The sequence below is a fragment of the Thermobia domestica genome, chromosome 11, assembly GCF_964235325.1.
Source record: "Thermobia domestica chromosome 11, izTheDome1.hap1.1, whole genome shotgun sequence".
In the NCBI taxonomy this organism is placed as follows: domain Eukaryota; kingdom Metazoa; phylum Arthropoda; class Insecta; order Zygentoma; family Lepismatidae; genus Thermobia; species Thermobia domestica.
This window is the reverse complement of record NC_137464.1, coordinates 218162624-218176097: the sequence shown is the minus strand read 5'-3', so window position 1 is coordinate 218176097 and position 13474 is coordinate 218162624. Positions and strand designations below refer to the sequence as shown.

The 13474-nt window shown below is 36.1% G+C and overlaps 1 protein-coding gene across 1 annotated transcript in view; it reads right to left on the bottom strand.

The window, feature by feature from the left end:
• Positions 1–13474, bottom strand: part of dor (vacuolar protein sorting-associated protein 18 dor) — a 184034-nt gene that overhangs the window by 159260 nt on the left and 11300 nt on the right. The window contains 1 exon segment of the mRNA XM_081731640.1: positions 12397–12551. Coding sequence (XP_081587766.1) covers positions 12397–12551 — 155 coding nt within the window.

The window sequence follows — 13474 nt, the reverse complement described above, 5'->3', positions numbered from 1 at the left end:
CTGCAAGGTTTCCTATCTTTCTCAAAGACTTACCTTTCTTATGCAATTTAATAATTACTTTTCTTGTCTCCTCATTTGTTTCTGTTCGGTTGCTTCCCATTTTGACAGCCCACCGTGCAGTTTTTTCACTCCTATTCACAACTAAACTCATTCTGTTATTCGTCATGCTATACTCAGGTGAATACTAGTGAACCCCAGTTGTGGTATCTTTGTTTCGTATTCGTACGTCAGGTGTACGATCTCTTTTTGCGCCTACTCTATACACTTTCTACTTAATTTATTTACTTTCTGACCATTAAACTTGTCTTTATGGTTCTTTATTGATATATTCATAAAGCTTAGTTTTCATTATTCATATTATGTGTGTTATTACACTTCTTAAATTTTCTGTTTCTTTTTCGCAGGCATTCTCGTTTCAATAGCATAGGTGTACGAACACTTTCTGCGCTCACTGTATGTACAGTAAATACAAATTTATAATTTTCGACTTTACGAAGTATACAATGTAATTGTTCAATAATTAACATAAGCAGGCATTCATTAATTTATATTAATATAATAATTAATAAAACTAATAAGCGGGTGATTGATGACTCAGTGGTAGAGTTTTCATCTATGGTATTCTAACCCAGGACATGTGGGTTTTCGATGGCTAATTTTGTGTTCGAAAATTTTTCCGGTGGTAGGTCTACTCTTGGTTCCCTTTCTTATATTTGTTCCATCATCACTCATTAACGAATTTAGTTTATCAAAACTCTATAGCCATATATTCATTCTGTCCGTCAGTGAAATAAACAGTCTCAAGAATTATCTGATGGATTACCATCAATTTTGGCCACGATGTACAGAGTCAATAGTTAAGAATCAAGTTCCCTGGTGAATGTAATATTCAAACCGGAAGCGGTACAAATCAACCATTTCCGGTTTTAACGTTAATCATTATATAGTAAATATGGTAATAGATAACGAGAAGCGGTTTCCAGTAATCGACATATATAACATTCATGTAGATAGAATGTTACCCAATTTGTGCATCTGCTGAAAATAATGAGCTTAGGTGTTTAGAGAGCATTTTCCGCTTTAGAAAATGTGTGCTTGGTAAAGAATGTAGAGAATTAGCTGAGTCAGTCACGTAGCTAGAATATGGTAATAAGAAGGGGGGGGGGGGGTCTGTCACGAAATACTGTGGTTATTTACCAGGGGCTCAATCATTCTAAACTATTTTATTGGCAACATATATTGGTTCGTTTAGCCAAGATTTCTAATGGGGGGATTATATGAAATACTGTGGTTACACACCAGAGGCTCGATCAATCTAAATATTTTACTGACAACATACCCATATTGATTGGTTAGGACAATAAAATGAGGATATATTAGTAAATATTTTAATAAGAAGCTATGAAGAAATCTCGAGTAAAAGAATATAAAAAAGTATTGAAAAAGATATAGTCTTCCGAGGTCATTCGAACGGTGTCGAGAATTTTGCGTCTGGGAAATTTGCGCCCTACCTCAAGAACAGGGAAAATTGCGCCTGCGATGTACCTCCACCGGGAAGTTTGAGCCCTGCGAAACAAAAGAACCTATTGGAGCTTACGCACTTGCTTGGAGGGGCTGACATTACAGCATAAACAATCCTCCCCCCACAACCATGCCATTTGTGATTTATTTTCATTGTGGCTATATAAGGGGAGAATAAACTTCAATATAAGCCAAAAGAACACAACGGATCAACGCAATCACTGCTTCTTCCAGAGATGATTTTGGGGGAACACTGGCCTTCCCAGAGCTCTCAGAGTGCCCCTCGGAGGAGACCAAAATAATACGTCTATAATAAAATAATAAATAGAATAGTACCAGCAGTGACCCCCTCCGGAATACTAAGTGTGCCCCCCGGAACATTTTTTCTGAAAGGACGACTGAACGCAATTGTGTGTTTGAAGTGTAATTCCAGCAAGCAAACACATTGTACATAGTTTTCTTGATAATATTACTGAACTGATTTACATTCACTTTACATTTTCTTTTCTATATTTTGTGTCCTAAAAAGCCAAACAACTCGCAAGGATTGTGAACAGAGATATCTGGGTAGAGCCAAACAGCCTTTTGTAGATTAAATTATACTCTTTGATTATATTAATAAATAATTATATATCAGTCATTTATACTTTTATTGTAAATTTTGTAGTATAATGAAAAATTGTATTTGTATGGATTGCCCTTTAGTGAACTAAAATTGTATTTTTTTCATTTGTTCGGAATATTATAACGGATGGAGTAACTCACTGAGACGATGAGAGGCAAGCCTAGTTCAAGTGTGAGTGGAAGTTACTTTACACAATACAAAAATAAGTTGAATTGTAGGGCGCTAACATCCCAGTGCAAATATATAGCCGGCGCATTTTCCCCTCTATTTGCGGTAGGGCGCAAACATCCCAGTGCAAATATATCGCGAGCGCATTTTTTCCTATTTTTGTGGTAGGGCGCAAATTTCCCGGGCGCAAAATTCTCACATTCAAGGAAAATATAATGTCCGTGAAGTTGACAAGCCACTTATGTCAGACTCCAATTTCGACTTTAAACGTCGCTAGTGCTATGTTAGTGTTCGATAGTGACGCAAATCGTTAGTACTCCACAGATAGCGTGTGCTTTTTAAATAATGGATATAAGTCTTCTAACTGCATGCCAACCCAATCGAATAGAAGTGGGAGCCGCTATAAAGAAATTGAAGAAACACAAATCTCCGGGTGTAGATGAAATTCCGGCTGAGTTAATTTTAGCTGGAGGCGAAAAATTGTGGAACAAAATACACAAACTCATTCTCCTTATCTGGAACAAGAAAGAATTGCCACAAGAGTGGAAAGAATCAATCATTGTTCCAATTCACAAGAAAGGCGACAGAACTGACTGTAATAATTATCGAGGCATTTCTCTTCTGTCAACATCCTATAAAATCCTTTCAAATATTCTGTTAGCAAGATTGACCCCATACGCAGATGAAATTATTGGAGATTATCAGTGCGGATTTAGACGAAATCGATCAACTATCGACCAAATATTTACCATTCGCCAAATACTCGAAAAGAAGTGGGAATACAATACCCCGGCACATCAACTATTTATTGATTTTAGAAAGGCTTACGACTCGGTTAGGAGAGAAACATTATACAACGTTCTTACAGAACTTGGAATACCGAGAAAGCTAATTAGATTAATTAAGATATGTTTAAGTGAATCCCAAAGTAAAGTCCGGGTAGGAAAATTTTTGTCCACGAGCTTCCACGTCGAAAATGGCCTGAAACAAGGAGATGCGTTGTCGCCATTATTATTTAACTTTGTGCTGGAATACGCCATAAGGAAAATCAAAGATAGCAACCAGGGCCTAGAGTTGAACGGCATTCAGGTTATGGCATATGCTGATGATGTAAATTTAATAGGGAATGATAGGAGAACAGTAGAAAGAAATGCAGAGATCTTATTAAACGCTTGCAGGGACATGGGTTTAGAAGTAAATGCAGAGAAAACTAAATACATGGAAGTGCGTCGGGACCGTAATACGGCAAATTGTGGAGGCGTTAAAATATTAAATAATGCTTTTGATAAAGTGGATACTTTCAAATATTTAGGATCAATATTAACAGACGAAAATCATATTCACGAAGAAATCAAATGTCGACTAAAAGCAGGGAATTCGTGTTACTATTCGGTTCTAAATCTCTTGTCGTCGCGAATTCTGTCGAGGAATTTGAAGCTTAAAATATATAAAACGATAATCATGCCTGTTGCTCTGTATGGTTGTGAAATATGGTCGCTTACTCTGAGGGAAGAACATAGACTGAAAGTATTTGAAAACAGGATCCTGAGAAGAATATTCGGACCCAAGAGGAACGGGAATGGGGAATGGCGGAAGCTTCATAACGAGGAACTACATAGTGTATACGGTTTACCCAACATTGTTAGGGTCGTCAAGTCTAGGAGGCTTAGGTGGGCAGGTCATGTAGCTAGAATGGAAGAAAGTAGAAACGCTTTCAAAGTCTTGACTGGTAGACCCATAGGAAAACGACCATTAGGAAGACCTAGGCGCAGATGGGAGGACAATATTAAGATGGATCTCGCAGAGATAGGAATACAAAGTAGAAACTGGATGCAATTAGCTAAGGATAGAAGTCAGTGGAGAGCTTTTGTGAACGCGGCACTGAACCTCCGGGTTCCATAGGCCATAGAGTTAGTTAGTTAGTTAACTGCATGCCAACACGCCCACTTCTAAGAATCATCTCAAAAATGAGGTTAACCGTTAGAGCAAGTAAGTGCTCATTAGTGCCATTAACATTAGCGTTAATGCCTCCATCGTACGGCCCTTTGAGTAATAATAACACAACGTTCTCTGCTAGAGTCTCAATGCGTCCCTATATTCTCGCGAACATTCTGACATGCCCAAGTTAGTTACTTTTTTTTTGGCAACTATTGTTTATCTGTTATTGTTTATTGTTTATTGCTAGTCTGCAGAGTAGTCCTTACATTAATATGCCATTGTCCTTGATAATCATTGCGTATTTACAAGCAGTTTGTTATTACTGTTAGAAGATATCAAAAAACAACAGATAAAATCTACTACTTAACGGTTTATATTTTTCTTTTACAGTACATAAACGATTAATAATAATAATAATAATAATAATAATAATAATAATAATAATAATAATAATAATAATAATAATAATTATTATTATTATTATTATTATTATTATTATTATTATTATTATTATTATTATTATTATATTATTATTATTATTATTATTATTATTATTATTATTATTATAAGACTATTCCAGCATAAAAGTTATCAATTGCATCACACTGGCAACAAGCGACGCATATTTTAACTTCATAAAAATTCGTTTCTCACGATTTTCTGGAAAACTACGTATGATAACATCTTCATTATGTCAAGTTGTTTATCTCAGTGTGATATATGTCTTACCTCTGGACAATATCACAGTAAAACAAAAATTAAATATTAGGAGTACATCGTACTTTTGGACTACATCTCATTAACCATGGGAAGATTGAGTAGTGTATACTTTAGGATGTAAGTTTCAGCTTAACTTGCATCATACATTCTTAAGATTACAAAAAGGAAATTTGTTCGTTTGCATTTGAACAAAATTCTTAGGATTACAAAAAGAAAAAATAATTTTTCCGAATTCCGGAATTTTTCCGAAATCCGGAATTTTTCTGAATTCCGGAATTTTTCCGAAATCCGGAATTTTTCCGAAATCCGGAATTTTTCTGAATTCCGGAATTTTTCTGAATTCCGGAATTTTCCGATTTTACTTTCCGGATTCCGGAAAGTAAAAATTCCGGAATTGGCCATCCCTAATATATATATATTCAGAAAGTTGTTGGCGGGGGACCAAAATCTCTCCACATTCCCCCTCCGTTACTACAAAGAAGACCTCCTCCAATCGTTTTCAGTCATTATGTAAATAGAAATGCAATCTTTTAGGCAACATACTCTCATTGCATTTCAACATTTAGATAATCGGTATGTCGAGTCAAAATCATCGTATCAAAACATTTGCCTCTGCTTTTTTCCCCACTTCGAACACTGGTAATGAATTGCATGATTCACTGTTGGCTGGGTTAACACACTGTGGTAATGGATTCTCACAGGCCACCATATTCAGGATTTTCTGTTTGGATGCGATTCGTTGGTAATGTGGGTTGTGGAGGAGGCTGCTGTGCATAATGCTCGATTATAACAGTAATAGTGGACCGTCCTACCATAAAGTTATTGTTCCGACACTGTTCTACTGTATAGGAAAGCCTGATGTTTGTATGGGAAAGAGCCATGATGTACCCTTTTCGAAAGCGGTAATTTTTTCGGCGGCATTTTGCCCGCTACACAACAAATGAGAGAATGATACACCAGTGGGTTCAGTTTTGTAGCTCTGTGAAATTTGGTTTCACAGGTGTCCCCTACCTTCAAGTTGTTCAGATGAAAATGAATCAGTCTGTAAAAAGATACTGACATGGAAATCGAAATTAGGAACTATCGAGAAAATGTTTAAAAGTCGATTTTTGTAATGACATTCTTCCAAATATTTACTGACTTAAGTAATGTAGAATCCATATTCCAGTATAAAAATGTTATTAATGAAAGAAGTCGCATTTACAGTGAAGAGACTAAAACAACGAAGTAATGTAGCATGTTTGGGAAAAAGACGTTTCAAAACATCGAATTTTGAACATTTTCCCGATAGTTCTCGATTTTGATTACCATGTCAATAAGCTTTTACAGAGTAATTATTTTCGTACGAATACAATAACTGGGAATGATTGTAAGCATAAAATATTCGAGAAATTGTTCATTTCTAGTGTTTTCTTACGGCAACCCTACGTACCGGGTAGTTTTTGATTTAATTACGCAAAGTAATATGTGGCAGCAGTCACATTTGCACGTACGTGAATTGTGTGAACTCGACTTCTGTTCTTTCTTGCAAGATAATAATGACCAATTGATAAAGGAACGTTAGGCTGAGACACCCTTATGAAGAAAGTTTAAAATACGCCTTTTTCCGAAACAAGCCTCCGTTGAGCTCGCGCGGAACGCCTAATATATGTCTCATATTTCTCGAATTTGATTAGAATATGCTGTTTCTTAATATTGAGAAGTGACCCACAATTATGTGTACTTCTGTTACAAATCGTTAAATTCAATAATAATCACTTAATTAGTTTATTTTCAATCTACAAGTAAATTTTATTAGAATTATTGAAATCATTCGTTCAGTTAAAACAAAACATTTTATCCATGTTGTACATTCACAGACAGTTCAAGTAAACATGTATATCCTCATTGCAAAAGTTACTAATAAACATAAGACTAGTTTCTTTTTCTGCTTTTGTGCATTCTCTTCCGTCTAGCCTAGTACTTCCTCGTTCATTGTTCGCAAGAGTCATCGTATTCTGATTAAACAAAACCATAGAGAACACGTTTACAAGGGGTATTCATCATGAAGATTTGATTTTGAGATAACATTTTGCGGATTCGTCACCACAGATACAGTTTGGCAGAATACCTGATTTGTTAAGCACAGATGGAAAACAACGTTCATCGCAGATTTGATTCAACGCCCCTACACAGATTGACAGGATTTGGTTCCAGATGTCAACTAGGTCCAATTTCTCCAGTTTACCACCCAGAGAGTGAAAGACTCCAAAAAGATATATTCGTCGTTCCAGACGACAAGGATATCACCAGCCACCAGGAGTTACTCAAGCTAGTGCTCATCCTTTATTATCACAACTTAAACCTTACTCTTCTTACCTCACTTTCAAACTAGTCTCTTTTTAACAAAAAAATGAATCATTTGGATATTATTACATTCAAACATAACTCTTAACACTTAAGTTCCGTGCAGGACATCAGTTTTCATCCCCGTGTTTTATATCCCTTAGTTTAATGTTTAGTAGTTGTAATCTGAGCTATTAACTGATGCTCCCTCCATGGCACAATATGAACTACCCACTCGTTATGTACACAGTGCGACAATGCGAAATCGAGACTGATTTCTTTTCTCAAAATGTGGCGCAGCTGTGCAAATGAGTTGTGGTGCAAACAAAAGAGGAATGTTTCATGAATAATGATACCAAGTGCATTGATCTTGACTGACAATTACGTGTGTCAGTGGCGGCGTTACGGGGGGGAGCAAGAGGGGCGACCGACACCCTAATATTTTTCTCGCCCCTCTTCCATTTTTCTCTGTACAACCGGTGAACTCATGATCACCAGCTGCTGCTGTAGAATTTGCCACTGAAATCTATATGACATTGAAATTTTTGTTGTTCATTGACATGTTTACAGATAAAGAAGCTACTTTTGCTCAATAGCGCATTCTTTAATGCTGGTTCTGATCCGTTCCCTAGCATTTTGCTAACGTTGGCATCAAATAGCCAGAGATAATAGCTCAGAGAAGAAATTGGAAGCTCACTTACCAATTGAAAGACTTGATTTTATATTCATCTTTTGCTTTTATTTGTTCTACGATGTTCTTGACATCCTGAAGATCCTTTCAGATTACCTACAAAAGTCAGACTGATCTAGCAACAACACTCACGCTTGTTGAAACTCAAGTTTCCCATTTCAGTGATCTCAGAAAAAATAAGTGTGAAATATTTGATGGAACTATACAAAAATAAAGAGCATTTGCGGAATATAATGACATTTGTATTTCGGCTACAGACATGCTCGAAAACTCCCAAAGAAGTTTTCAAACTTCATTACGGAGCTGAGAAGCAGTGAAAAAAAAAGTGAGCGCTGACGACGATCTGAAAACAATGATTTATTTTCCCATATTAGACAGAATTATTAGTGAACTAAACGCCAGGTTCACTGATAATGGTTCGATTCTGGAAATAGTAAGTGCTTTGAATCCCGGTAATGACTCTTTTTTTAAAACATGTAATCCCTTTGCCGTTAGCAGTGCACTATAAGTGAGATATAGAGACTCTGAAAACGGCGGTCAAATTGCTTCCAAAAGCAATCAAAAGATATGAAAAGTAAATCCAAATCAAAGTTTCCACCTTGTCAAAACTGCTCCTTATGCTGGAATCCTATAACCTCGCCTTCACTGAAATTCACAAACTGTGCATAACCGCAATGTGCATTCCTCCATCAACAGCAGGGTTCGAAAGGACTTTCTCTTGTGTAAAAATCCTAAAGTCGTATTTGAGAAACACGATTGACGATATTAAGCTAAATCACTTGCTGTTCTTTCAGTTGAAAAACGAATTTCTAAAATTCTGGATTTGCAAAAAGTTGTAAAAGAATTCGCTGCTGTATATAAAACAGAAGAATTTTGCTTTAACTAAGATCCATCCCAGTTTTATTAAACATGTTGTCAGTTTTATATCTGCCATTACAATGAGCAGAACCTTATATAAAAACTTAAAAACTCTCACAGTAGTGGACATTAAAGTTTCTTTACATGTAATTGCTTTCATAATACTGTTACATGCCTTTATAAAATTCATATATGTTACTTCTTGTTTCAAGTACTGTGCATTTTTATATTATGTAGGCTGTAGGCATACGTGATTCTGACATTTACAATTTACTTTACTGTATTTGTGTGACATGATTCTTTCAATATTTGTTATGAATTTATGTTCCTGTGTTGTGCTTACATTAAAGTGTGTCCAGAAACGTGCCTATGTTTATTTCCTACCCACAAGCATAAAGCTCTGCAGTCAGAAATAAATTGGATTAGTAGAAGATCAGAATTAAATAATAATAATAATAATAATAATAATAATAATAATAATAATAATAATAATAATAATAATAATAATAATAATCAAAGCAAAACAAGCGTGGTTGCCTCGCCTTCCCAAAATATTTCTTCCCTCCCCTCTTGCCTCCTTACTCTTACGAGCCTAGCGCCGCCACTGACGTATGTCGCCGTGGTGAATATATGTAGGTGTATCTAAGCTATGTCGTGAATTTAACATGGAACAAAGAGCCAACATCTAGCTTTATACGTGTCTGCGTAAGATTGCTACAGAAACTTATCACATGTTGTAACAAGTGTATGAGACCATTTGTTTATCCCGTGCGCGTGTAACTGCATGGGACAGGCGTTTCAGGAAAGGACGAGAGTCAATTGAAGACGACGAATATCTTAATGCAGTAAGAACAGTGAGATCACGGGACTCGGTGGAGAAAGTGAGGACTCTGATCATGGAAGACCGAAATGTGACACTGTGAATCCTTGCTGTGGAGTTGCATGTGCCAAACAATAATCCACAACCTCAACAAGAGGAGGTTTGTGCCCGTTTCATGCCTCATCCAGTAACAAATGACCAACAAAGGGACAGGGTTGATCGCTGCAAAGAATTGACTGATATCAATAGGGACTCTACTTCCTCCTGAATATGGTTACAGAGGTTGAGATATAGGTTTTTCAATATGACCCGTTGACAAAACGTCAGCAGAGTGCAGAATGGAAGTCTCCTAACTCTCTACAAGCCAAACAACTGCTCCAGTCAAAATCCAAAATCAAGCTTTTTACGATAGCAAGGACATTGTGCATAAGGAATTTGTGCCTACGGAACAAACAGTTAATGTTTCATTTTACCTTGAGGCACTGAAACGGTCAGTGCAACGTATCACACGTGGGAGACCCGAGTATCGGGTTGATGTTCAGTGGCGTCTGCTCCACGACAATGCCCCAAGATTTCCTGTCTTAAAAGAGGATGTATGTGACGTCCCATCCTCCCTATTTACCATATCTGGCCCTGTGCGATTAATTTTTATTTCCTACACTCAAGTCAGAGCACTCAAAGGTTCGTACTTCGATGATATAAAGGCCATCAAAAAGGCTACGACAAGAATTTTCAACAGCATTCCACAAAACAATTTCCAGCAATCCTTCTATGCCTAATTCTTCTATGCACTGAGGCCACAGTACAAGGATGTGTGGATGCAGGAAGGTCGTACTTTGAATGATCCAAAGTAAGACATTTTCTATGTTCACTCTCTTTTTTCCTACAGTTGTAGTCTCGATTTCAAATTGCCGCACTGTGTAGGAACACAAGAAAGTATAAAAACTTGGAAATTTCATCATATTTCATCAAAACAAAATTTTTAATAAATAAATAAAAAGTTCAAAAGAAACTTACTGGTACTGTTATTTTTTCGCTGTCACCATAACGTTTATATATACTATCTTCTATTTGAGGTATTAAATTTTCTTAATATTTTTCATCTGTTTCTTATTTTTTTAAAACTAAATGTGAAACTCCACCAAGTACTATTTACTATTCTGACGCAAGAATTGTTCTTAAAGTTAGAAGCAGCAATGCCACGTGTGCACCACGTGAAAGGGTTTGGTTTGTATGGCGTGATATTTTTACCAGTTAATATTGAAACCGGAACTGGTAGATTTCTACTACTTCTAGTTTTAATAGAAATATTAAAGTGGAGATAGAATATATAAAGATTAAAGTGGAGATAGAATATATTCTTGAAATACTTAATTGATTGTAGAAAACTGATATCCACTGTGTATTGCCGTTTACACTCTATAGCGACGAACATTGATACTGGAAATAGTTGATTTTACCACTTTCGGTTTGAATAGGGAGTTGAGAGATATGGTACCTATTCTTAGAGCATTAAATCTATTTTAAAAACGGTTCCCGTTATCTCCTATCATTTTTGCTCTATGTAGAGCAGTATTGAAACCGGAAATTGTAGTGGATTTCTATCACTTCCGGTTTTATTAGTTAAGGATGAAGATAAACTTGAGTTGAGACGCTTAATCGATTTCTGGAAACCGCTTCTCGCTACTTGGAACCGATTTTGATGTACAATGCTGAACGTGAAAACCGGAAATGATTGATTTCTACCACTTCCGGTGGATGGATCACCTTTATCAACGAACTCGATTCCTAACTTTTGACCTTTTATACCCTGGCATGATGGGGCATATCATATGCGCAACACGTGCATTTGCACGATGCGGCAAAATCTGTTGTAACTATATTGTTTAAAATAAATATTTTTAGTTGGGAACAGACTTCATGATGATGGTAGTTACATTTACTAAGCTGACCTTCTATTTGAATAATACATTCATACATCATGTTTAGGTCCCATTAGTTTAAGCTCATACGGACAGTGCTAAAGCAAATGATCAAACTAATCCCAGGACGAAATGCTTGATTCTTGTCAAATACAACTACTCAATTCTCGAACAGCAGCGAACTCCTGTTCCATTTTGTTAGGTATCACAGTTTTGATATGAAATCTAGTCTGTGTGTCATAAAAATAGTTCCTCATCATTGAAGGTGGAAACAAGCTTTTAAGTTTTTTTAACAGATGTAGAACGAAAATCAAAAAATAAAGATAAAAGAGCTAGTTTCACTAGAATTGGAAACTGATATATTGAGATTGAAGCTCGATATTGAATTCTATAAAAAGGATTACCATCCTTCCTCTGCAGGTGTGTTTGCTTTATCTTTCAATAACATAATAGATTATTATTATTTAAAGAAAAAAAAAAGAGACACAACTGTATTTGTAGCGTGTAGGCCTTTCTGAGGGCGAGTGCACTTTCCCTTCCCTTCGTTGTTCATGATAGGGTAGCATACTTAAAATCGTAGCTTTTAGGATTTGCTCTTTCTAGAGAAAGAGGGCGGGAGCAAATGATGTCATAGCACGGGGCGGCAAATTGCCTAAGACCGGCCCTGTATAAGATCTTTTGTCTCCTGAACGATCGGACACACAGACAGAGAGGATAATATATAAATAAGTTTTGATGGGTACACTAAAATCCTTAATATAACAAAAACAATCTTATTATACACAAACTGGGAAGAAATCTACTTTACCTGCTTCAATTTGACAGATTTTCTTGAAACATAGTACAATTCTGGCTGCATATCTTGATTATGAGACACAAGACTAACCAATAAGTGTTCTCCCAGTGGATCAATAAATATTCCTGATATCTTCATATGGGATACATATTTGGTTATATCAATCTCTGCATATAAGAAGAAAATAAATTATTGTAGTTTCACACAAACTAAAACTTAGAAATTAATGTATATGGGCAATTATGATTGAAAATAAGTTTATATTAAATTTAATATTAATTTATAATAATCTAATCATACAGTGTCACTAAAATTTTCTTCGTTATTACAAATACTTGCACAAATTAAACTCAGCAGTCATATAATGTAAGTAAAAATGGAATTTGTTTCCTTAATGGTTTGTTGGATTCTTTCTTCAGTAATATTTCGTTATAGAAGTCCTGTAAATTTCGTCTAGCTGTTTCTACAGGTTTCCTGAAACTCCCTTATTCCACCTCTTTTACGTTTTCCTACCTTAATCTGTGAAATATGCTGTTTGTTTATTCAAGGTTTCTTTTTTAGTATCAAGCCTATATGAGATGTGGACCTACAGTTTAAGGTGGAATCCAAGCCACTTTGTGTGTTCAAATTTCAAACCCGGGACCACGTGCGCCTAACCGATAAACCAGGAGTAGGGCACAAAAGTGTTATTACCTTGAAGCACACCAGTGAGGCACTGGAGCTGAAGAACGAAAAATTTTGAAATGAAAAATTTTTTTACACTATAATTGTTTATACTGAACGGCTTGCGTGTTTTCTTCACACTCGTCTGTCATATCTTAATTTTCACCGAACAAAAAAGTGACAAATTAGTCACTAGATTTGTATATACCAGACAACCAAGAACGTTCATGCAGTTTTTACACCTGCAAATATTTCTCGTGGGGTAGTTATCATTTCTGCCGCCAGGGGTACTTGTATGTGAAAGTTTTTGAAAGCTGAGTCATTGGCACGTCGGCTAACGTAGATAACAGGTCGCATTCGACAGTTCGAGATCAAGTATTCGCAGTGAACCATGTGTGTGCCGAACGCAGTAATCAGGGCTTGTTTA